At 37.4% G+C, this 27,691-nt stretch overlaps 1 protein-coding gene across 1 annotated transcript in view; it reads left to right on the forward strand.

The window, feature by feature from the left end:
- SLC12A5 (solute carrier family 12 member 5) overlaps positions 1-27,691 on the forward strand; it is a 1,753,644-nt gene that overhangs the window by 794,808 nt on the left and 931,145 nt on the right. The window contains exon 7 of the mRNA XM_044090243.1: positions 11,406-11,647. Coding sequence (XP_043946178.1) covers positions 11,406-11,647 — 242 coding nt within the window. The remainder of the gene's footprint in view (positions 1-11,405; positions 11,648-27,691) is intronic.

Genomic DNA, 27,691 nt, shown 5'->3' on the forward strand with positions numbered 1-27,691 from the left:
CTGCACTCCGCATGCGAGGGTTAACCCCCCCCCATATCCCTGAACATATATGTATCAAATCCACAGACATACAACAATAAAGAAAAGAAAAATTCATAAAACAAAGGAAATCACTACTGTTATGCACTTAGAAACTGTGCTGGTTGATAGGTGAGGGAGTTCAACATTTTGAAGCAGAATTCAACAAACTGAATCCTTATTGAGCTGGTATTCGAGAAGGTGTAGAGAAGTTCATTATCTGTCATGCATCTAAAGATCTCAAATAATGATGCTAAACTTGTGTTTTGTACTTGTTAATACAGCTGGAATGTTCTGAAATGGCTATCTGCAGACTGAACCTCTCAACCTCTAAGCCCGAGAATTATGGACAAACTCAAAAATAATGAGGGAAAGGCCCCAAATCGGGGGCAGATTTTAAATATTGCTTTTACAAACTTAGAATGTTGCTGCAATAATGGGTTTTGCATTATCATAAAATTTTCTAAAGGATATGAAGTCTGAAACTTAAATGAATGTCATTACAATCTATTATTAAAATGAATCTAATTACTAAAGGGTTCGCATCTAGAAATAAAGAGGTTATAGTGCCCCTGTACTCATCATTCATCAGATCCATCATAGAGTACAATGCCCCATTTGGGATGTACCTCACAAGACACTTCCAACAGCTGGAAAGACCACAAAAGTACCTCACCAAGAGGATTACTGGCCTGAAACATATGTCCTATGCAGCCTGACTGAAAAAACTCCGGCTGTACTCAGAGATGATCTCTGCCTGACATACAAAGCCATGTCCATCTCAGAATTGATGGACATGCTGCACCTAAAGAAATCCAAGTCACTGCGAGCCACTCGCTCTAGTGAGCTAAACCTCGCCACAACAATAAATAGAACATGCTGAAGGGATAGATTCCTGTCACAGAGACTCCCCATGCTTTGGAACAAAATTCCTTACTACATTAGGCAGAGACCCTCACTAACACTCTTCAAGAGAAACCTTGACAAGTAGATGGGTAACAGAAAATATACCCCGGGGATCACTTCATTGGCCTTGTTTGATAGAGGATCAGTTAATTAATCAATGGGGCGGCGAAAGCTGACACACTCTGGCTAGGCTTATAAATGTCCTTGGGCAGATAGCCTAGTACCTACCTATGAACCTATGAACCTATTATTTAGTGACTTCAGTCCTCTATAATTTGCTATAAAAGAACATATTTTATGAGGAACAGACCAAAAAAATCTGAAAAGTTGAGGAGTGTACTATAGACTTTCTCTACTTCCAATTAATTTTTGCTTTTATTGTTTTATAGCTCTTTATTTAGTGTTCAGTATTGAACTTGAACTATGTAATGTAGTACATTGTCTAAGTAAGTTTTTGTTTGAAATATTTTTTTGTGATTTTGCGATACTACTTTTTGATAAGTTTAACGATGTTCACTTTAACTGTGACATAATTTTATATTGTATTATTATTATTACCTTAATAATATACACCATATACTTCCACATTTTAGCATTTGTTTTTTTTTTTCAGTTTCATCTGTTTTGTAAGGTACTTTGTGAAAAAGCACTACAAAAAGATAATCTATGCTATAAAGATTTGGAAGTTTCTGTATTTTAAAAGTATTTAAAACAGTATTTTAAAAGGAGGAGAAGCACCAACATCTTGGAAGAAAACAGTGGTGGCTGTAATACCTAAAGATAGCAAAGACCATTCAGACTCAGCTTCATATAAATCCATTTAAATTTTAAACCCAAATTATAAAGTGTTTATGTCTATACTAGCAAAGGAATGGCCAAAAAGTAATAGACATGGATCAGTGTATTTTTGTGGCGGGAAGACAAACATTTGACAACATTAATGGAAAAATGCTTTTCCAGAGGGAAGCAGAATATAAGAAAATACCTCTGTTTTTGGTGAGAAAGAGAAAGCATTTGTTAGAGTAAGCTGGGATTTTGTGTGTAGGGCATTGGAAGCATTAGCATTCCCCGATAGAATAATAAGGCTAATTAGGAAGATATATAATGGATCAGAGGCAAGAATTAAAGTAGAGGAAGCACCAACCTCTTGGAAGAAAGCTGTAGTAGCTGCATTACCTGAAGATGGCAAACATCCTTCAGATCCAGCCTCATATAGAGCTGGGTTGGGGATTGACATAATGATTAAAGCATTTACCTCATAGATGCAAGGTACAGGGTTTGATTCTCACATTTGAGGGAAATTGTCTAGGCTTAAAATGTCCTACAAGGACAATTAGCCTTGTACTTACCTACGAGCTACCTATGAACTATGGACAAAGGGCTCCTCTCAGTTAAACTGCGTTTGAACACAGGAACCAGGCAGGGGTGTTCTCTTTCCCCTTTGTTATTTTCCTTATGTTTAGAGCTACTGGCAAAGAAAATAAGGGACTCAGAAATATAAGGCTATATTTGGTATGGTAATCAAGAAAAGTTGGCTTTATTTGCAGATGGTATTATTTTGTATCCGATAAATCCAGAAAAGGACATCTCATTGTTGTGGAACATCTTGAGACAGTTTCAAGTTGTTTCGGGAAATAAAATTAATGAAGTTGAAACAAAGGCTATAGCTGTAAATTATGAACCCACACACAAATCGTTTCAGCTTTCAGAGTATGGATTAAAACTGCTTATGTTATGGCAGCTAGGGATATGAGAGAAGAGAAGAGAATAAACAAAAGATAATACAAACATTAAGATACTAGAAACTCTGATTTATGGACATGGATAGTAAGATGCAAGCAGTGAAAATGTTTTTTGTCCCTTTAGTCTTATTTATGGGTTAGGTATACTTTTATCAACATGAGGAACAGTTGTAGACAATAATAAAGAATTGAAGGAATTTATCTGGGAGGGACTGGAGTAAGAGATAAGGGATAAGTTGATCCTTCCAATAGAACAAGGTGGTTTAGGTTTACCTGATTTGAAGGGATATTTTAGAGGTATACAGTTAAGGCTCATATACATAAATTCACAGTGGAAAGGAAAGGGATGATGATGAAGCAAGGGAGAAGTTCAAGAAATAGAGAGAGAGAGTTGGATTTTCGATGTAGATCCTTAAAGAGAATAATGACAACTGTACAGAATGTTATATTCATAAATTAGCAGAAAGCATTCTAAGAACTAAGCCAATACAAGAATGGAGAAGGAAGATTTTGCCAATAGGGATTACTGCATGCAGGGATACAGAAAGTAAGCAAGAGGGCATTGGAACTTACTACAGAAACGGCAATGGAACCAAGACACTGGGAGCAAATAAGTCCAGCAGGAAAGGTAATAGAATGGGATGAGGTCAAGAAGGCATTTGGATTGCAGGCTAGAGACTGCCTTTCCTACCACATTAATCACAGAGTACAGACCTGCTCTGAGTTTTTAGCTGAATGTAGAACAGATGCAACTGCAAAAAGGTTGTAATTATTAGGGCATGTAAAATATTGCATGGTAACTATAAGAATCAAGCAGACGAGGTTAGAAAAGATTGGGAAGTGAGACTGGAAAAGCAATTTACAAGAAAACAACGGGAAGACACATGTATGGTTCCAGGTATGCAACCAAGTCCAGAGGGTGTAGAATCTTTGCTTGGAAGTGTTTGCGTAGGTATTTTATACCCCAAGCAGACTTCAAAGAATTTTTCATCAGGTAGCTAGCAAATGTTGGAGGTGTAATGGAGAAGAAAGAGATAACTGGGAAATATGAGTTGGCAGATTTTAAAAATGTCCTAAGGAGTACTCTATCAGAAATATTGGGTGAGCAAATGGCTATAAGTAAGGAAATGATTCTTTCAAGCTGGGTTACAGGATCTGAATTGCCTAGACATACCAAGGCCTTGTTAAGTTTAAATCTGTTGGTTGCCAAAAAACAATTACTATAAAATGAAAACCAAAGTATACACTAGCTGCATTTGAGGTATTGAATATTACAAAAGAGAAGAAGAACTGGAAGAGAGACCTTAAGAAAATGTAAGATGCAAATTATGTAGAAGTAAATGGAAAGTGTGGGACTGATACATGCATAATAATGTTCAGGAGGAAGAGTGAGGTTTAAGGGATGGCAGAAATTCAGAATTTTATTGTAATGTTGGACTGATGATAGAACCAAAGAAAATATATGTGATATGTATTGAATTTAAATGGAAAAATGTTAAAATTATTTGTTTTCTTTTCTGTTAATGTATGTTTGCCTGTATCTTAAGTGATAATTTAATAAAGGTGTTTAAATAAAGATAAGCTATGGTGAGCTTAGGAATTCTGTAGAAGAAATTTATTATGTGGAGTGCAATACCATTTTATCTATCAAACTATCTATCTACCTGTCAATCTATCTGTCTATCTATCTATCTATCTATCTATCTATCTATCTATCTATCTATCTATCTATCTATCTATCATGTAAATCCACTAGATACAAATGTTTATTTTCAGGAGCAACTAAACAGTATTGTCTTGTTTGGTAACTTGTTCAGAGTTTAATATCTGGTAAATAGAGACTGACTGATTCAAACCCTGAATTACAGGGTGAAACCCATTGCCAGTGCTAAACTGCTTCTGCCTGCCTTGAGAATAAGAGGAAGAATTTCATGGTAATAGTGCATTGGCTTATTGCAGTAACAGTCCTTTTTTCATAGGCCATGTAAACATTCTTTTTGCTTTGATCTAGTCTGTGGAAGGAACAGGGGTGGTGGCAGCAGAAAGGGGAGAAGAAGGTTACATTAGCTGGTATGGTTATGGAAGAGGGATGATTTCCAGCAAAGAAGTGTTAGTGAAATATGTTCTCATGATTTAAGAAATAAAAAGGGACATAAAAGTGACATAAAACAGAAAGAAAGAAAAAGTCAACTAAGCCTTACTGAAATAGCAAGAAAATAATCTAAGAACAAGACAGGACTCGAACACTGTAATGCAGGCAAACAGATGGCAACAAGTTAACACAACTGCACTAAATATGGAATAAAGGTTTGGAAACAAGCCATAGTAGGTACTAGAAGTGGTCCTTCGTTTGGCAAGGACAGATGTGGTTACTTGATACAAGTCCCTTCTGCTGGGTTTAAAGTAGGAGTACCATTTTACCAACCAGATCCAGGAGAATTAGGATAGGGTAAGCAGTTTTTGCTACAGTATTCCATTTCCAGTTCATGGACAAAGAGGCAGAGATATCATGTTCTGTTAAGGTATCTGTAAAACACATAAAGAAATTTGAAATTGTAAAGAAAAAAAATATTTGTAATTGATGCTAAGGGAGTAGAAAGTTGTATGTTTTCTGGATAGAAACAAATATCTTTACCTTGATTTTTTATTTTTTTTTCCATGCTGATGTACACAAAGTAGTTTTAAATTGCTGTGGGCATGTCACATTGTGTAATTTTACCTTAAATAAAAATGTTGCATGTTATTTTGATTCTCCTGGTTATTGTGTGGATTAGACTCAGAATGGAAGCGTAGAGCCATATGGAGTCTTAGTCTAATGAGGTATATGACATTTGTGTCATCTTGTATTTGAAAAAGTGAATGTGTCTTTAAATATCTTTAGTTTTACTGCAGATTTATGAAAATTAGCTAGGCCGATGCTATGCTAAATAGAATAGTGATTATCGATTTAAGCTTGTATAAAAAGATGTAACCTTGAAGCAGAGATATGAGAAGATGGTTCCTCAGTCAGAGGTACATTATGAGACATATCCTATTGTTTGACAGCCTGCTGCTGTAGGGGCTAATTGGAACTGAGGTGTTGCAATGTTAATCCCTCTAAGGACCTTGCATAGAAGATACTGTGTACATTGTAAATAACTTGTGCAATTAAATGAGAAAAGCCTTCTGGAATATATTTATGTTCCATTTTTTTTTTTCATTTTGTTCTGCAAATAAACCTGTATTTTTACCTCTTTCTACCTCCAGTGTATTTTAAGAACGAATGTGTTCTAAACTGTACTAACAGCTGATACCTGAAGAGAAAAGGATAGAGCCAGTCAACACCAGAAGGCCAGAAAACTCACCAAAATCCTCCAAGGCTTGATGCAAACAACAGTAGAAGGCCAGGAAACTGACCAAAATCATACAAGGTTTAATCTAAACAAAAACAGAAGGCTAAGAAACTGAACAAAGCCCCTCTAAGGCATCTTTAGATCCACCGTCATAACACTGGCCTTTTAAGTTATCAGCAGTATCCTTGAAAAGCATATGGTATCATACAGGCACTTGTCATCTTCTATACAGCTTCAATACCAAATTGATTTAGAATAACCGTAAATAAACTATTGATATCCATCGTTACTAATAGTAAGTCTCTCATATCCTTCAGATCCTTAATCTTATTTCTTAGGTCAGTTAGGAAACTACCTGTGTCTTTGAATACCATGGTGGCTTGTGGTAGGGCTTTTTTCAACTCATTCTTAATGTACATCGAAAGAAGTTCTGTTATCCACCCTCTTCCCACCACTATGGGCAGTAGCGGGGGATCTATAGGGTCCTTTTGAATCTTAGGAAGTCCACTGATGGCTGGTATGGTAGGGTGGATTACTTCAAAAAATCATATAGATCTTTGTTTAGTTGTCTTTCCATGAGTAACTCATATAAGTGACTGCTGAAGCTGTTAATCATCCTGTCAACTTCTTTTTTATCTAATTTCTTGTAAGTCTGCATATCACACAGCATCAGATTCATCTTCCTTGTATACCATTCAGAGTCCATTACCACAATGCCTCCTCCTTTGTTAGCCAGTTTAATCACCAGATCTTCTCTTTCTCTGAGCTCCTTGAGGGCATCCCATTCCTGTCATGTCATATTATAGAGGGTTCATGTCATTTGATTGACAGTTCATTTCACTGACAGTTCATTTCACTGACAGTTCATTACATCGACAAGCATTTGCCCCCTTCCCCAATGTTGTGCGACCCTGGAGTTATATATATAGTTAGGGGGGGGTGGGGGGGCACAGCCCCCACATTGGGGGGTATGGGGGGTGAAGCCCCCCACCTAAAATGCTTGTCGATGTAATGAACTGTCAGTGAAATGAACTGTCAGTGAAATGAACTGTCGATCAAATGACATGAACCCATTATAGAAGCCTCCTTGCTGGTTGCCATCTCCTCTTGACTTGGCTAACTCAGTTTCATAAAGATGTATAAATAAATCTATTGTAGGGTGGTTTACAGGTGTAAAAAGGCTCTGTTTTCTATAACAAGTGGTAGGTTGATAATTCCCTGAACCAAAAACTGACCTGAGGGTGATATTTCTTCCAAATAGCCTTAGGGCTATAACAAATTATTTCAAACCAGATGATAGTGCTGGTATAAAACTCAGACCCTTGGTAAGCAAGGATATATGTTCAGGACATAATGTTAATTGAGAGAGATTGAAAACTAAGTCTACATCATTTTTTTCCATTTCCTTTCCTGGCTCTGCATTCTGGGGTTCGGGTGGAACTGTTATTTGCAAAAAACTGGTAGAGGCCAGTTGATGGAGTGTGGATCGCTCCTTCTTTTGGTCAAGTACTTGCTTGTAACGAGATGTTAGAGTTGTATTCCAACATCGACGGAGTCTGAGACGCATGGCTTGGGCCAGCGTCATGTAGATCTACACCAGTAGCCTCAGAGGCTAATCTATCCATTCTCACCTCTGCACTATCAGAAGATGTATCATCATCATCAAGTGCATTTACCAAACAGTCGACATTATTCACAGCCACACTGAGTTTTCTTTGTGTTCATGGTTTCTCTCTTTCAATAGGTCATCTATCAAGAGTGGCCCAGAGATGTTAGGTTAAGGATCTGAAGGATATGAATCAATTTGGTACTGAAGCTATCCATCAGTTCCTCAGATATCTAGGTATCTCTACGGACCTCATATGCCCCCTGTTGGAGCTGGTGCTAGAAAATAACATCTTTGTGTATGGGCAGGAGTTTTACCTACAGATATGGGGGGTTGCCATCGGCACCCCCTGTGCTAACAGTTATTCGAATCTAGTATTAACCCAGTAGGAGAAAGAGAAGGTATTATGTGATTCCAATCATTGGCATAAACACCTACTCTGTTATGGACATTTTGTAGATGATATTTTTATTTTATGGAAGGGGGCTAGCCAGCTGATTTCCTTTACTGACTATCTGAACAATAACACTCATTTTCTTGTATTTAAAGTTGATTACTCCAAAGAAGTTATTGATTTTCTTGATGTAAAGGTGATGCTGCATCCGGAAACTGGCATACAGACATGCCTCCATAGGAAGGGCACCTGGAGAAACTACTACCTACATTGCCAGGGTATGCAACTCAACAATATTTTTAAAAATATCTTTGAAAATCAAGCCACAAGGGTCTCATGTTTATGCACGTCAGAGATTGACTTTATCACAGAATGTGACAAATTGCACCATAATTTACGTGCAAGGGACTATAAATTGTCAGACCTCAAGCTGACCACTGACCTTAAGAATATGAGAAGCCTTAAGGGCCATCCTTACTGTACTGAATAATTGACCATTCCATCCTCTGGTGAACATAAGAACAGTAATTCACAACTTAATTGCCTTTTGATGAATAGCACTGATAATAAACAAGTGCGTGACACCATTAGAAAATATTGGCCTATATTGACTGCTGATGAGAGGATTAAAAATATCATAGGAGACAAACCCAGGTTCTCGTACAAGAACAAATGGATAATAAAAAGCCTCTTATGTAATAAAAATGGCTTCGGTCACCAGACACCCTCGGTAAGAAAAGGCACTTTCAGATGCCATTGTTGCAAAGCTGGTACCCACATTGACAGATGCAACACTTTTATTCATCCTGTTTCTAACAGTACCCATGTTTTTGATGTATTTGCAAATTGTACTATTCAACATCTTGTCTATTTATTTATTTATTTTATTTATTTATTGACATTTGTTAACTGGGTTTGTCCAGCTGGGCTTGTGGCCTATTTTCAGTGGAGACCCAAGGAGAAAAGCTCCAGTAATACATTTTAAAATAAATCAAAAGAACCTGCTCAAGGCTGGAAAATATGAAACCACACACTAGCGTAACTTCCACTTTATTCAACACTTTCGTAAAAAACTTCTTCAGAACCAAAAGAAATGTTACATCAAACATTCACTTAAATACTGCACACAATTAAAATCAATTAATCAGTTGCATAGTGGAACAGCAGCAGAAATGAGGATGGTGAATCTCTATCTGTATGCAATTTTGTCATAAGCTGCAATAACTGAGAGGGGAGAGTGCATCTTTTCGCATAGAATATTTGCTTATTTTTGCGGGGCTTTTGGTATCTCATTTCCGGAAAAGTAGTGAATAGTGAATAAGATAACATTTTTTACATACGGCTTTGGGGGAGGCATAGCTTCCACAGGTTGATCTTTTCATTATCAGAAATATTAACTGCTACGTACCAATGTGTGTTCTCCCACTGTAGTACAGGAAGTTTGTTCCAGGTTTGTTTTTTATCTTCACTCATAATTGTGATCAGAAGAAAGCATAATGGTTGAAACAGAAACACATTCCATTAAAAAAAAATCACTAAAAGGCATTGTTTTGCACCCTCCGATTTGGGGGACTGCTCTCCCACTCCCCTATTACATACATATACTTATTCTGAGATTGCTAAATTTCAGGGAAAGGAGAAATTCCTATGCAATATTGGCCTTAAAATGCAAAAGGCAGGAACCCAGTATTACTTGTTAGATATTAGAGTGTTGATGAATAGAATGTCATAAACAAGCATGGCGCCCCAGGAAGTCAGTTAAGAAACTAAATACTTTCTTTATGGCCCAAGCTTAAAATGATGATTTGCATAAATTAGATAGCAGGTAATCTAAGGGTAGGACTATGATAAAAATGTGTTTCTTTTTAATGGTGGTACATTTTTATCACAAAGGTAGAAGGAATGCCACAGTTCCACTTAGCTGAATCAGGGTCATTTGGCTAAGAGTCTGAAACATGTGCAGTGTTCAGCCAGTATTCTTCTTGTAATCCTCAGTCTGGATCCCTTTTTTGATGAATTTCTTATTTTTTTTCTGCGCCTATAAATACCGCTCGGTGCTTTTCATGTGAGACAACTGCAGTGTTGCATTCATACAGAATTACAAAGTCTCCTCCATATCTGAGTATTGCTACAGAAAAAAAAAAAGAAACACATTGATTCACTGTGTGTGAGCCAGTACTAACTGTAATCAGAATGCCAGTCATCATCACACGACAGACCACTGCATTAGAAAAATACATATTTATTTTCTCAAAGCTTTTATTGAATTTGCATTTAGTAGTAATTTTGTTACAGTTTTGATTTTTAGAATAAATGCATCATTCCTATCATTACAGTTCTTAATCACTACAAATGATGTCATTATACACTAAAAGGTATTTTATGGCCGCTACTTTTCACAAGCATGCATACTATCAGCTAACAATAGCACCATAACGGTGCAGTGTTTTGCCCTGTGACATTATAGTGCTTGCTTCTGTGGTTCAAGAGTCTTCTTCTTTCATTTGTCTTAGTGACTTTTCATCTGATTCCTTCCCACATCTTAAAGACACAGTCTCTGAGTGTGTGTCTATGTGTGATCACAAGTGTGTGTATATGTTCATGCCTCTGTATGTGTGTGTGTGTTTGTGTATGTATATATGTGCGCATGTCTGTTTTTCTGTCTGTATATACACATCTTGCAAGTGACTGGCATCCCATTCACAATTAGTTCTCCACCTTACCCATAGGTTCATAGGTAGGTACTAGGCTATTGTCCCTAGGGCCTATATAAACCTAGCCAAAAGGTACCCTGGCATTCGCCATCCAAGAAAATTATTTTCTTGTGCCACTGTCGCACAGAGCCACAGAAGTGATCCCCGGGGTGAATTTCCTATCTCCCATCAATATAGTTTCACCACTGGGTGCTAGGATATGGCTCCCTCACAACTTTAAATCGAATAAATTAGTTATTAAAAATGTATAAATACATGACTTGTACACCTGAAGTGGCAATGGATTATTATTATCTGACTAAAGCTTTCTTCCATTTTTTTTTCATGCACTTGTGTCTTTTCTTTTCTTCCTGTTTACTAACTGGGAACCACATTAGATGAAAAAAAACTATGAACATTACTGCAATGTTTTCAAGATTTTAAAAAAGGCATCTGCATGAAACAAGTGTAGAGAGTGTGCTGCAGAGAATCTGTCATATAACATGTAGTATGTTATGCATACTTTTCGTGTTTGGACCCTTCATGGAAACAGTTACTGAAAGGTGTGCAATATGTGTTATAGCAGTTTTATCGCCTCACTTTTAAAATATGTTAAGTGCTAAAGCAGCTCTTGCTCATTGTTTTTTACAAAACTGCACTGTGTTAGTTTGTTTCTAATTTATAACTCGTGTTTTTTTTCTGTCCTTATCACAGACTTATCTTTGCCCACTGGCTGCCATCTTTAAAGCAGAAGATGCAAGTGGAGAGGCAGCTGCACTCCTGAACAACATGCGGGTTTATGGTTCCTGCATGCTGTCATTCATGGCACTGGTTGTGTTTGTCGGGGTGAAATATGTCAACAAGTTTGCACTGCTCTTCCTTGGCTGTGTGATCGTCTCAATTATTGCCATTTATGCTGGGGTCATAAAATCAGCCTTTGATCCTCCTGATTTCCCGTGAGTATATGTATTCAATCACTTACTTCAGCACTGCACAGAGAAAAGTCTTAAGATAATCTGCTGGTGTTCCATGGGTTGGAAAGTGGGAGGTGTGCAAATATATTTATTTTCATCAGAAAGTCCAAATGGTCAGTTTTAGGTCACTGCTGTAGCTTATATGAACTTATCCAAATGTATGTGATGCTTGACAATGCAAGATTCTTTTTTTTTTTGTCCAAACTAACTCAAGATTGACCACTGGAAAAAGAACAGTCTTCCCAAAAGTCAAACACAATTATAACAGTGACAGTCATTTAATATGGGGTAACAATGAGAGAAATACATAAGTAGGTTGTAGAAGTTGTCTTCACTGAGGTATTGAGAAATATTATACAGAGAAATCAGTGGTATTATCTAAGAAGTATTTTGTTTCCAGATGAAAACACAGAACACAATGGAAAGAGTTTTTGTTTCTAACACTAGTCACCTCAAATTGTTGCCTGCATGATACAACCCTCATGCCAAAGCCTCCTATTGCGCTCTGTTAGGGTTGGCAGGTGTTTTGGTTAACAGCAGGCTCTTTGAATCTAGTTCAAGAGTCTTGTGCTTTCATTAGCCCCCTACATTAACACAAAACATTATTTACTTATGGCTCCACATGTGATTGTCCTTTGGAATAGAAAAGTATTAGTAGCATTCTTTAAAAATGAATGCTTACATCTCATTTCATGCGTCACGGTGACAGCTATTATTTGGTTAGCTAGACTAACATTAATGATGACAGATTCGTGACTGATATATTGCATAAATATTGCAATCTATTTTGTTGCCTTAGTAACACCTGTAAAATACAACATGCAAGAAAATGGTTGTCCCATTTGAAGGTTCTTTGATAGCTGGGGACTCTAATACACAAGCACAGGTGCTGTCTTGCTGTAGAAACATAAGATGCATAAATTGTGTCATAGCATAGTACTCGGCTTGGTACAACAATGAATCCATCTAGCAATATATATTATGTTAGCCCAAGCAGTGTTGCCATAGTAGTAGTGAAATGAAGCTAAAGCAATCTTTTTAAGTGAAATGTATTTATTGGCATTTTAGATGGCATAGGTTTATTATTTAATATAAAATATTATGTGTGGGTAGACATTCACACACAGAGTAGGATTTGCTCATAGTTTGAGAAGTAATTAAGTTCTTGTCCTTTATTCCCAAGGCATCATGTTACCATGGAAACCTCAATCTGCTAGCTACTTTGTTTTATATATTTATTTGTATGAAACCAACAGTACAGCGTGCAGTTATTTATGAAATGCACATAATGTGAGCACTTGTCACAGTACCCTACATCACAGTTTGTTGTACTCTGACTCATTTGTGGACAGCAATGGTAAAGGAACACTGAGAACGTTATATATGCCTTCAGGTCAGAATGTGCACATATGAACTAGCAATAGTTGTTACACAGGAATCATAATATCTTTAGCAAAGTACGCTGAAGAGAAGGACAAACATCTCATATAACCCACTGTATCTTAATTACTCTGCACTGTAAATTATAATGTCAGATTAATGAACAGCACCATTGTTAATGAATCTACTGGTTGCTAGGTACATTAATGCAACCTCTCAAGATTTTCTTTTGAGCTTATAATGGAGGCTCACCTATTACAAAAGCTACTTCTAGAAGAATGTCAGTTGCCGCTTTCTAAAAATAAGTGCTTTCATGTGGGTGGTGAAGCCCACTCCCCCCTCACCCCCACATGCGCACACACACACACACACACACACACACACACACACACACACACACACACACACACAAAACCACCTTCACCCCTTCTGTGTTATTAACAAGTCTGATGTTGCTGTGCCTCAGGGTAAGGTGGAGTTCCCACTGCAACAGCCTCTGTTGCTGAATATGTACCTGTCATTTGCACATTATCCAGCTACATTGTCATTAAAAATGTTTGTATGTTACCATTATATGATGCTACAGAAGAAACATTATCTTTTTTTAGTAATGTAACCACAACAGCGCAACAACTCAGGACCTTGCTATAAAACTGGATTATTTGTATTTTCAAGCTTGAAAACATGTTTTAAACCCAGACTTACAAACAAGCAATATAATATGAATAAGTAATTAGAATTATACACTAGTGCCTTCACAACAATGACACCAACCCCTGGTAACTGAAAGGAGGCAGTGTACCTGCTATGGGCTTTGATGTCCATAACCTATAACAAGCGAAAGTACAAGTCTATGCATTGAAGTGAATCTTCACATAAGGGTGTCTGTAGCAAACTGTGATCTCTGACGCTTCAGTCTTAAATATGAATGTAACACTAATACATGATATCTTGAATATGGCTACCCATGTCTTGTTGCTCCCTCAGACATAGCTGCTTCTTGCCACATATGACTGTATATAAATATATGTCACAAACATTGTGCCATGTTTGCAAGGTCTTCTGTTGTAATATATGACTACAAACAGACAGGTTTAATCGGTTATGTGTTTCATATTTATTAATGTATGTATGTATGTGTGTATGTTTTAATTTATTTATTTATTATTTATTATGGTTCTGTTACTTTTACTTTGGTTCTCCCCTGTAAATAAGTCACAGGTATAGTGTGACTACTCTATTAACAAAAATATAAAGAAAGAAATACTAATAATAATACTTTAATGAAAAGAGAAAGTAAGTCTGAAATGGTTTGTTTTTTCATACAGTCTACTGTGCTAGATAATTGACGGACAGAAAAACGTGCCTTCCCATACCCTTTATGCCTGTCTTTTTAATAAGGCAATCAGAAATCTGAGCAACAACACAGTATTGCAAAGCTACCCATGCATATTATGATGGAAGATTAAAAAATGCCTTTCTCATCACCTGATGATTTTACATTTTGTAAACATTGTTTTATCAATAATTTCTAGCACCTGAGTGTTCTGTCACTTGTTCTTTACTTTGACATGCATCTTACTGTTTGTCTTCTAACAAACACATGACATTTAACTAAGTTACTACAAAAATCCATAAGACTAATAGTCAGATATGATAGTTTTTTATATTTGAATGTAATATTTAACCATGATTATTTGTTGTATCTGACAGACCATGTTCTGCAATATCAATTACCGGAATGTCTTCACCCTGTGATCAAGTAAAACAATAAATAAATAAATACATACAAGTACTGACTATATTGCAGATTTTTTGGACCCCCTCATCAAAAATTGCCTTCTGTCTGATTCCTTCTTTGGGGAGGGGAAGCAGTTCAAATCAATGACTTTGTGTGAAAAAAATATTTTGTGAGGCATCTGTGTTCTTTCAGATAGTACTTGGTCTTAGATCAAAAGGAGACCCACTGTCCTAGTGATATCCTAATGTTAGAGGATAATGGATGGTCATAGTAGAGTTTGATATTCATAACTGTGCCTACTCTCTAATGGCAGTATCTGTTTTAACAGTGGCTGTCATTTATGTGGCAGGTGCAGTGGTGTTCTGGTTTTTCCAAAGACTACAGCACTACTTTTCTTTTGTATGCTTTGGTCAGTGGTCCGGACACCATAAATTTGTATGGTTAGGACCCTCTTGAGATCATTGGTGTTGATTGTTGATGACAGCGTTGAAATTGCAGTCAACTGCAATCATGACCAGCCAGAGAGACTTTATTTCAGCTTTGATGTTAGTAAAGTACATGTCAAAGAGTTGTGGTCCCAGAATAGAGGCCTGAAGGACATTACAGCTTTTTTTGAGGGAAGTGTGTCACCATCCATGATTGAGTAGGTCCTGACTGTCAGTCAACTTTGCTATCCAATGAGTTATGTAACGGTTTATATTTAGCTGGGTCAGTTTATTAATAATTCCACAACATGGGATAGTGTCAAAAGTTTTGAGTAGGTCATTTAGGTACTATGTACAAATCTGTCTTCATCCAATGTCTCTGTGTCTCTTTCAAAAGCATCAACCAGGTTAAATAGGCAATCTTTGCACTTTACAAAGCCAGATCAGTTTGTGTCACTGGATTATAAGATGCCAGTATCCTTTTTTATAAACTACATTATGATGCAATCCATTATCTTATAGATGAGGCTGATAAAGCTAATCAGTCTGTAGTTCCTAGGGGTCAATGATTGAGACACCCTTATGGAGGGGAACCGCAACAGTTGTTCACCAAGCTTCAAGACCATAAATAGTGGAGATGATGTTAACAATGTTTACTAGGGAATCTGAGAGACAGTGTTTGATATTAACAAAGAAACATCATGGTATGTGGTCTGGACCCATAGATCTATTGGTTTTGGTTTTGGAGAGGGCTTTTAGTACTTCTGAGGTAATCACAAGGGGCAGTGCTGACTGGATGTTGTGAGGAGAATCGAGCAGACAGAGGGAAGAAGTTTGGGGTGACAGATGCAGGCCATCCCTGTCAAAGCAATTAGGACAGACTACTGTATCCTCCTGGGCAGATTTGTATTGTATCCCCATCAAATGACAGCAGCAGCTAAGCCAGTTGTTGAAGTCGATCATTTTTATGAATGCCTTGACATCATTCTAGAAGCTCAGGGTTAGTTTCATACCTGCTAAAGTGTTTTAAATGAACTGCAGTGTAAATTTTGGTTAAGAATACTGTTTTCTCATTGCAGTTCTTAGCATACTATTGGTAGCACAGAAAGAAAATGAAATTTACTGCAGTTTTATTCTTTGCAAGAGTACAGAGGCTAAACAAAAACTACAAATGCTAATGCCACTGAGCTATAATCACTATGCATTATTATTAAGGGAAAAAAAACTCAAGGCCCAAAGGCTAGCAAAGAGATTGTATCCTGAATTAATACCTTGTCTCAAAACTCACACATAAAAAAATTCATTGGGTTTGCTAACTTCAAAGTAAGTGTGAGTGAATTTCAAACCCTGGCTGGCCTTTAAATAAAAAAACTCTTTTTTTCATAGTTTTGGCAATAACATATTATTATTTGTAATTATAAGACATTTATTAATTGTGGCTCTCTGCTTGGGTATATACCACTCTCAAATAGAGAAATGGTTGTTTATCCATTTCCAGATCATCCATGAAGCTAAGTGGGTACAGATTTGTTCTAGTTCATAGAAGTCAGTATCGTCTCTGTATAAATTGTTATGCTGTCTGCTTCAATAATGTTATCAATACCTGAGAATTATAAAGTAAAAGAAATTATGAAAATAAATCAGCGGAGACATATATATTCTACTACAAGTAGATCTGCAGAAGACTACAAGATTTACAGGTCAGAAGGAAGAATCCAGTTGCCACGAGAAAGTCCACAGCCTGAAATAGTTTGTAAAACAGATGAACTAAGATCATGTGTAATTCACAGGGAATGTGGTAAACTATACAGGAGAAATCATATAGATATGTACAAGACAAAGGTGTTGAAACTGAAGTTCCATAAAGATTGCTAAACCAGCACTGTCACTATCATTTGTTTCACATGAAAAAGAAATTGTAAAAAACGTGATGGTTGTGAGTTGGGGGGGGGGGGGGTGCTCCTGAAGTTGTCTCCCTGAATGAAGTTGTGCAGAGGCCAGGAGTTCATTATTACCACACCTTTTGATTTTTCAGATATGGTAGACCATTGAAGAAACTAGATTTTGGCATTGTTCCGTAATTAAACATAATTCTATGTTAGTCTTTTAGTTCATGAATACAAATTTAAAAGAAAAATGATATCAGTGTAAATAACTCATGGAATGTCCATTAAGGTTAAGGTTAGCAGTGATCAATGTACTGTAATGCATGCATCTATACATAAGGTTTAAAAAGTGGGATGTCATATATGGGATATATATCTTGAAATGGTAATGACCAGTCTGTGTTGGCTAGCATATCTTGTGGTACACAGAAGTTCCAGAGAATTCATTTTTGAAGGTTACATATCTCTTGAATTTATGTTATTATTTAATAAGCCTCCTGATATAACAGCTTAGTCTTTGAAAGGTCGAACAAATATTGTTGTCTGTTATATTTCTCCCATGTGTATATATGGGTTCCCTATTATATCAGTGAATGCTTAAAATAGTGAACGCTGTTTGATCAACCATTTTAAATTGAAACCACAAAATCCCGAACATACAGAACAGTGATTTTTTTCCCTGGGAAAAACATTGTTGTTCCGTGTGTTTGGCATTTTGCCAGTTCGATTTTTAAGGGTTGATTATACAGCGGTTACTATTTTAAGCATTCACTGTTATAATATAGACCCTATATATGTATGTATGTTTGTGCATATGAACATGAGTGGATGTGTGCACATGCTCACTCACTTGTGTTCATGTGCACATGCATGTGTATTTATGTGCAAATACGTGTGTGTGTTTGCATGTGTGCATGCACCTGTGTGTATGTATAAACGTGAAAGATTTGTGTGGGATTTTAACTCTTGTGAGATTTTTAACATACCCTAGGGAACAAAAGCCTCTATTATAAAGTAATCAAAATCTTACATTTATATCAATACATTAGAAAGAGAGACTGGGTCGGATGGGAATGATATTGTTGATAAAGATGTATAAACCAGTGATGTTTCTGCTTGTAACAATATAAATTTAACAGCATTGTGACTGAATACAAAGGAAGTCATTGAAGCTTCAGGAGCAATGGAAGGAGAATTGAGTCTCAAAAATGTCAGAAGGAATTATCACTGGGAGAGCTATATAATCTACTTAACATTTCTCAAGACATTGCAGCTGCCCAGGAAAACTCTGTTTTCAACACAGATCTCAACTTTGTTCCCTCTGATTTGAGTAACTGGTTTACTGCTACTATTCATTTTGTACAGATTCACAAGCAAATCAGGCTTCCATTCTAATTTCAAATTAGTTTTTGCTCAAAGGGCTTTCAGTACAGGGAGATATGTCAGTCATACAGAAGAAGCAGCATATGGGTATTAGTTGTTATTTGTTGTGGACAAATTAAAGTCTCCTCTACTTTATTAGCAGATTAATGAAAAGCATTGCCATCTTTTAATCTCAAACATTGATATTTGTATTTATTCTTCTGACAAAGTCATCACAGGCAGACAGTATTATGAGAAACCTATGCACAACCATTTGACTTGACAATGCAGTTTACAAACAATTGTGTTTTGACCCCAAATGGCAATTTAAAGAAGGGGATTATTACCTCAGTAACAGTAGAATTTTTGACATAAAAAGTTAATTGAAGTTTGCTAATATCCAAGGAAAAGGAAAACTTCATGGAGAAAATCAAACCTATCTACATACTATTGTCAGCATAAAAGGTAGCTTTATTTATCTATCTAGCTATCTATTTGTACATACATACATATATACATAAATACATCTGTTGACTGGGTAAGCATATTGGCCCATAGAAACTATTTAGGCACAATCCAGGCCAAAAGGCATTGTTTTTATTGCATTATTATATAATCAATGATATACAAAGCAATGAAACTGAGGAAAATAAAGTATAGACATTTTTTACATGAGCAGCTGAGAATACCAATATATAGTTTTTATCACCATAGCAAGAATTGAAAGGATTTCATGTAACTCTTAAGGACATAGATATGAAATCCACAGATATTTTAGGCACAACACTTTATTAGAATAATGCCTCACACCAAGAGGTTCTCTGGTTTGATCCTCAGCTGGGTGCCTTCTGTGCGGAGTCTGCATGTCCTCCCTGTGGTTGCATGGGTTTCCTCCAGGTGCTCCGGTTTCCTCCCACATCCCAAAGACATGCTGTAGGTGAATTGGACACACTAAATTGGCCCTAGGTGTGTGTGTGTGTGTGTGTGTCTTCTGTGTAAGGTTGGGTGCCAGGCTGGCAAATCGACACCGTAAAACTCCACTGCCAATCATGAGCAGACAGGTGATCCACTGTGGCGACCCCTAACCAGGAAAAGCTGAAAGAAGAAGAAGAAGAAGTTTATTAGAATAATATTTTACAAAATAAAAAATCATGTCAAGCTACATATATTAAATGCCATTGTAATAAATCTAAAGGGCTGGCAATTGTGTTCCATAGGGATTATTTTTATATCCAACATGTGTATCAGGACAGTCATGTTTGGATTTTGCTGGCTAAATTCATTGTTTTTGGAAATTCCTTATTTTGGGGATTTGATAATTATTCCACTTACGTATGAGATCTGGGAGATCTTCCATTTCTTTTATAATTTTGCAGCCTGATTTGTTTATTATACCAGTGACTTTAGTACAGTTTCTTTGCTGGCCAACTCCCTGGGACCTTCCCAGTGTCTTCTCTGTCTGCATCCAATTAGCCCATTTAAACTGTCAGGGGCAAGACCCAGGTATCCCCAGGGTAAGTGATAGCTCTGTAGTCTATATGTTCTTTCTCCATGAAAGCCTGATCAGAAATTACCTACCGTCCCTTCTGAATATGGCTTATTGACTCACAATTGCTGCCTCACTGGGAAAAGGGGGAGAAATGCATGTTTCCATATATACTTCCTCCTTATCCATGCTCTACAAAGTAGAACTCCACATTCACTGCATAAGCCACTGTAGCCAATAAAGGCAGGCAATATGTCCACTAGGTGACATCAGTGCTATGGCTCTAGCAGCCTACCTATCCCTAAAAATAACTGAGCTAACAAAGGCCACCCAAGCTCATCATCTCCTTTCTGGCCCTTTCTCAAGTGTCTTTAATATAGTTTTGGACAAATGTTGGCATGTGAACTTCTCTACCAAAGGTATCACTGCATCCAGATGTTCCATATGTCTAACTTAGTTTCAGAATGACTTAGTTGATAGAAAAGTCCTACACTTCCTGTTTTCACACATCTTGATTTAAGAAACACAAAACATTCAGATTAGATTTTTTTTTGCTTGACTCACTAATTATCAGATAAAACCACTTTAACTGTCACCATCAACAATTATCAGATTCCTCCATTTATTCACATCCCCCTTCTACCTGTTTTTGTACATGGGTCAGGGTGTCACATTAATAGTGACCATCACCTAGAGCCAATGTTCACACCACCAGATGGTTAGCTCTGCCACTGTTCTTCTACACCATACAAATGCATGCACTGGAGAAAACCCACACAAACACAGGGAAGTCATGCAGACTCCACACAGAAGACACCCCAACAAAAAAAGCAAACGAGAGAACTTCTGGCTAATGTGTGGTATTATGCACTGACTGCAATCATCTATGACTTATAAGAGACAGACAAAATGATAGGATGCATCGAGAACATTTTCTGAACTCAGGGACAGTTAGGAGCTAGGTTTGTGTGTGAGTGTTTCTGAATGTGTACGTGTAGGTAGGAGACTGAATGGTAAGTGTGAATATGACCATGAAATATATGTGCCACTACAGGTACGTACCACTGGAAAGTGATGATTAACACTCAAGGTGTTTAGCAGTGATTCAGAAATGTGCAAGCTAGCCAGTAATGTGGTCTCTCTTCATGCTAACATATCTCTGAAATGCATTTTCCAGAGTCACATAAACAGTTTGTTTTTCCTATGACTTACCTGCCATAGTGGGGTTATTTTAGAATCCCATAACAGGTCTTTGCAGTCACTTGCTCTTTACATAAAAATAAAGCCCCTGGATCCAACATGCTACCAGATCATTTTTATTGCAAATTCTGCTCTCATTTCATTCTTATACTTACTAAACTGTCCCAGTTTGGTTCCATACAAAATTGGATTGTTCATTGCCTAGCCAATTATGTTGATATAATTGTGGAAATATTGGGTATTTAGGATCACGTATGGTGTTTTTTTCCTAAATTCAACCATTTTGACTCAAAAAGGCAAAATTATATTTTCTTATTGTTGGTCCTCAGTTGTTGAGTGAGTACTTTATGCATTTTTATCTTACAAGAGTTAGCTTCTGTCCCTGATCTCCAGAGCTACCAATGAATTATTTTGTCATATTTAAGCCAGGACCTTCCATTATAATTTCCATTAACTATGTGGTGCTGCCTACTATTCATTGAATCAGTGCTCTTTGAAAACATTTTACTGCACAGCTAAGCTGCATCGGAGTAGTACAGAAGAGAAGGGTATAGCATTCGATTATAGTTTTTTGTCATATTAATCTAGGTATTCATCATATGATTTTAATTTGTTTAATTTAAAATGAATAAACAAAGGAAAAATAATTGTTTTAGTATCAGCAGATACAACATCATCATATATGGTTATTGCATACCAGCATGGCCATTTAGCATTACAGTCATTTTTGTCTAAAAATTTTGCATATTCAACAAATTTCATTTCTATATTAGTTCAATTGACAGAATTCGTAATGCATTCAGTTTTCTAAAAAAAATATTTCTGCAGCACAAAGGAAACAGCAGATGGCATAGCATTAAATCCTTTATACACATAATGGAACAGCTTTATATACATAATACACAGCAAAACAAACAGTTTATTTCTAAAGTTATAAAAAGGGTGCATATGTTATATCTTTTTCATGTAGGAAGGTAGTAAAGGTAAAATGAGTAGATGTATGGAGTAAAACAGAAGTAAATATTTATCTTGTACACATCAGTCACTGTCTTTTTTCTAGTACTTAGGTTTGTATTGCTTCTTTCAATGCTAATTATTTGATTAAGCCAGTATAAATTAAAGTATTTTAAAGCCAGTTTAATTTTTTTACATAGTTAAAAAAGGGACTGTTCTGGAAGAAAAATGTATAGCTCAGCTGTATGACATGTATATCTTTTGATAAATACATTAAATATACTGTAGTTATTGAATTTCTGGATGCAAATCTTTTTTGTGAATTTAAAGCAAGCTTATAAAAGCTTAGACTGTCATGTTGACTACAAGCTGAGCAGAGGGTTCAGTTTTCAAGTGACCAATGTTAAAAGTTCAAAAAAAGACAGCTGAAATTAAAAAAAGTTTACTAAAAGTATTTTACACTAGCTGTACAAGATGCAAAGTATATTGAAATCATGTACAAACAGTTTTCAATGCTATATTAAGTATATCGGGATATATATATATATATATATATATATATATATATATATATATATATATACACACACACACACACACACACACACACACACACACACACACACACACACACACACACACACAGGATCCTTTCTGAGTCCCTTGGAGAAGTTCAGATGAGGAACACACAATGCAGTTGCTTACCAAGATTAATTGTTGGATAAGTATGACTTTGTTTTGATTTTTACTATGTGGTTTATAAAAAGTTAAGACTGCTTGTACTTCAGAGTATGTTTTGACTCTGTAAGTTTGAATATTAGTTAAGTAGACTAACAATCAACACAAGAACAGTTATGAGACATTTTTCATCATATCCTGATATTCCATGCTATACTAACTTCCATTATGGGGGGACAAAGTTCTTTCCACCAAGGACGGGAATCCCCGAATTGCATTCTCTGAAATAATGGACAAGAAAACACTTTTCTTTTAAGTGCTTTTGCAAGGAGACAATCCACCAGTCTCTCCTGATGTTGGGGTTGGGGGGACAAGAGCCCCACAGCATATATATATATATATATATATATATATATATATATATATATATATATATATATATATATACCAACTCCATGGTCCCACCAATCGCAGAAGGGGGAAATTACCCCCAAAAAGGGCATCACTGTCAACACCACTCTCTGAGATTGCCTGTGGAGGAACTCTGATTCTAGGTGGGTCGAATTTGGGGTAAATGATGCCCGACAATTTAGTCTTCATCCACTCATAGGCTACCTGCCATACTCCTGCATCAAATCAATGTACCTCATCATCATCATTCATCATCATTAACCCCATTTTCACATTTTCTATTTGGGATCAGGATGTCATTTTAACTGTCACCCTCTCTCTCCCTTGATTCAGTACCACACTCCTGCCTTCTTCGATACTCATGCCTGACTGTTACAGATCTTCTCTCAAACAATCCATCCACCTCTTTGCTGGATGCCCTCCTTACATCTTACTTTCTTCTTGCCTTTTCCAAATCTTCTTCACCAGATTGTCTTCTGATTTTTTGCACATGTGCCCAAACCACCATAATCTGCTCTCTTTGATCTATTCTGCAGTTGGAGCTACTTTGACTTCTGCTCTTATGTCCTCATTTCTTTGTCTGTCCAACAGTGTGCATCCTACAACCCTTCTGAGACATTACATTCCCATCCCATCTAGCTTTCTCATCTGATTCTGCTTTACTGCCCTGGTTTCTGTACCCTGCAGTAGTACTAGTCACACCAGTATTTGAAACACCTTATCTTTCAGCTTCTTTGGCATTCTTCTGTCATAAACTACACCTGACACTGTATACCATTTGGCTGCAACCCTCTGATTCTAGCTTCGACCTCTTCATTCAGAACTCCTTCTCCTCAACCACCCCTCCCAGGCACTTGAAGCTATTAACCTGTTCCACTATTCTCCCTTCTCAGCTTCTTCTGATTTCCCCACTTTGCTGCCATTACTACTGTCTTATCTGTACTTAGTTTCATCCCATGTGCTTTCAGTTTTGCATTCCACTCCCCTACCCTTTGCTGAAGTTCTTGCTTAGAGTCTGCCTGTAATGCCACATTGTCTGCATAAGCAATTTTGTTGATCTGTCCCCTCATACCTGTTTGCTAATGTAGTCCAGCACCAATATGAACAGCAGTGGGCTCAGAGCTGAACCTTGTGCACACCCACTCCCACTGGGAACCCCTCTGTGAGACCAAACACTGTTCGTAGTTGAGTCATTGGGTCTTTTTACATAGCCTGCACTAATTCTACCAATGCTTCTGTGACTTCAAACTACCACAGTACTGCCCAAATCAGCTTTCATGGAACCTTGTCATATGCTTTCCCCCAGTCTAGGAATGCCCAGTTGGACTCTTTCCTCATCACTAACTTCTTCTCAACTATCTGTCTCACTGCAGATATTGGGTTAGTTGCACTGCATCCTGATTTGAATCCAAACTGCTCATCTCCCATCTTACTTTCTACTACTCTGCATATCCGTTTATCAATCACTCTCTCCCGATTTGTTATACAATGTGGCACCAGTTTGACACATCTATACTGCACACAATTGTGAATGTCCCCTTTGTTCTTGTACACTGGCATGAGTATGTTTATTCTCCAGTCATTTTGGATACACCTTTCTGTCCACACTGCTATAACTACCCTCAGGTTCCATTTCTCACATCTTTATCATATCTGCTGTGACCTCATCTGAGCCTGCTGCTTTCCCTGGCTTCATTTTCCTTAGTGCTGTTCTTACTTCTTCTATGGTGAGCTCCTCCTCTTCTCTCATCGTAGGCTGTGTCTGGGGCAGTATAGCTTCTGTGAAGTTTTCTTCATTCAGAACCTGCTGTTAGTACTGTGGACTGGTGAGCAGGTTGTTGCTGGCATTCCTTATGAAGGGTGTCTGACTATCTTCTTTATCTTTCTGTCTTTGCCTTGCAACCTGACATAGATTCTTTGTTCCACCTACTGAATCACTTTACAGAAGCTGGTAGAGTCCCTCCAATGCCCTGTTCTTTACTACTGCAACTCCTCTCTTAGCCTCTTTGTTAATCAACCAGTATTTTTTCCAAGCCTGGTCCATATTTTTTATCTCCCACTTTTCCCTGCTCTTCTTTCTTTTGATGACTTCCTTGACTTTTGCATTCCACCACCAGCTTTCCTTATGCACCTTGGTTCCATACCTGGCTCAGCCACAAAATTTGTTCTGTAGTCCACACATATGCTGTTTCATTGCCATTCTTCTTCAACTCCACCTATTTCCTTCTCCTCCTGGGGTGCTAGAGCGCTGAGTAATTCCTTGAACTGTTGTACTTTTTCTTCAAACACACAATAACACCAAATATAAAAAGAATACACTCAGGAGGCAGTCACTGGAAACAAACTCCAACTTTTAATGATGCTTCTGGTACCTAGTAACACTAGATTAACCCCTTTGCAACAATTTCCGTTCCACCTTCATGAACTCTTTTTCCACCAAATTCTTATCAAAAGTATTCTCATAAATCCTTTTAAATTCACCCATAGGCAATGCTTCCATAAGAGGGGCTCTGGTGTTAGTTTCTTCTTTAGTGTGTTGACTACACCTTTTCTTGCTAGGGGTGGGGATTTTTTCAGCTAGTTTGTTAAAAATGGAAAGCAGGTTCATTATAAATTATAATACTTTAAAACTTAAAGGTATGAATCTGGATGTGAATTTAAATGTATAAGTTATAATATTGCATATATGATGTTTTGTAACTTATTGTATATGGAAAAATATTTTACCCTTTTTAAGGGTATGTTTGTTTAAGCAGGTTCTTATAGTAGATTATTGGGTGAGGAGATGATTGTTTAATTGGAGCAGTTTGACATAAAATAGGAATGGCTGGTGGCTTATGTTATTCCTTGAAGGCTGTTTGCCAAGGTACCAGAAGCACCATTAAAAGTTGGAGTTTGTTTCCATCGACTGCCTCCTGTCTGTATTCTTTGTACTTTTTCTCCAGTCATCTTCCAGGTCACAGCCTGGTCTCTGTTGATTTTAAAGCCTCTGACCACTGCTTGAGCTGATTGTGCTAACCCATGGTTTATGCTGTGGGCTGACTGTTTCGATAAGGATCACTTTGCATTTGCTGCTTCTACCCCAGTGCCCTTTCCTTACTAAGAGGGAGTCTACCCAAGTTGCATGTTGGCTACTCTTTCTCAGACATGTGTTAACATTGCCAGATAGAAGTCTAGAATGACCCCCAGGCAGTCCTCATATCCTTTTCTGTCTATCCCAATATGTACATTCAAGTCACCCATTATCAGCGCTAGTGCTGTCCTGCTTTATCTAGTAGGTCCTCCAACTGCTGTCCGAATGCACTCTTTTCCTCACTGTTCACTATGCTGTAGGGCACAGGCTGAGATTATGAATTTCATTACACTGGAGTCTGATTGCCACGAGTCTGTCAGTAATTCTGATGACATCCCTCACTGCCTTCTGAAGCCTCTTTCTAACCACAATTCCCACACCATTTCTAGCCTGTCCTCCTCCTGAGGGATAGACTCTGGATCCCAAGCCAAGTATCTCTGCTGCACTGCCTTTTATCTCGGATACATAGAATGTCTAGCCATCTACTTCCAAAATGTGTCCAATGAACCTACATTGAGTGTAGCAATTCTTAGTTCATGTTTGGCAGATTGATTAGTTTTACGCCCAGCTTTCGCTCAACAGAGCTATCCCAGGTAACCCAGGCTAGCCATCTGGACACTGACCAGCCAGCGAGTAGCTTAGTGCTGCTGGGCTTTATGGTATGGCAGGCACACAGAGCACATACACCCCTTCCACCATTTGCATAGGTCCCTGGCATAGTTCAGATACTCAACCCACTTATCACTGGCAACTACCAATGCCCATTTGGCAACATCACCTAAAGCCATATTTTATACTGTTGAGTGATTAGCCCTGCCACGGTGTGCAGTCTGTGATTCCTGTCCTGTCTTGAGGATACTGTGCACCACCGTAGATATCCAAAACATTTAGTCTATGCAACTCTCCCCACATAGGGCACCATGTAGAGTCATTGCTGCTGTCTACAGCTCCATTCGTTTATGAGTTTGAGATGGAAAGACTCAGCCTGTTTTTCAGAAGTGGGAGGAACCTCACCTCACAGAGACATAGAGAGAACATGCAAACTCCAAACAGGCATTGGTCAGAGGTCAGAATCAAACTTTGTACCTTGTGCATGGGAGGCAAAGCCCTTAACCATTTTGCCAACTGGTCATACAAACTGTAACTGTTTTGTTATATTTAATTTCCTTTATCCCAAAACAGCCATAATGGGGTTTGCCACATCAGTGAGATTTTCTTTGTTATAGATTTTGTGTTTCTTCCATCGTATATTTTTTGCCTCCGTTATGTGACACATCTTAGGCATAACAAGTTTTCATTACTTAAATGCAATGAGAGTACAGTGAATCAGTGACTTCATAACTGCTAGAAGTTGTGTTAATTTATTTTTCAAAGAATGACCTGATTTCTCCTAACTATTCAAATTCTAAACCTACCACCCTAGAAAACAA

Source organism: Protopterus annectens, chromosome 12.part0, assembly GCF_019279795.1.
Source record: "Protopterus annectens isolate FY-2018-M chromosome 12.part0, PAN1.0, whole genome shotgun sequence".
In the NCBI taxonomy this organism is placed as follows: domain Eukaryota; kingdom Metazoa; phylum Chordata; order Ceratodontiformes; family Protopteridae; genus Protopterus; species Protopterus annectens.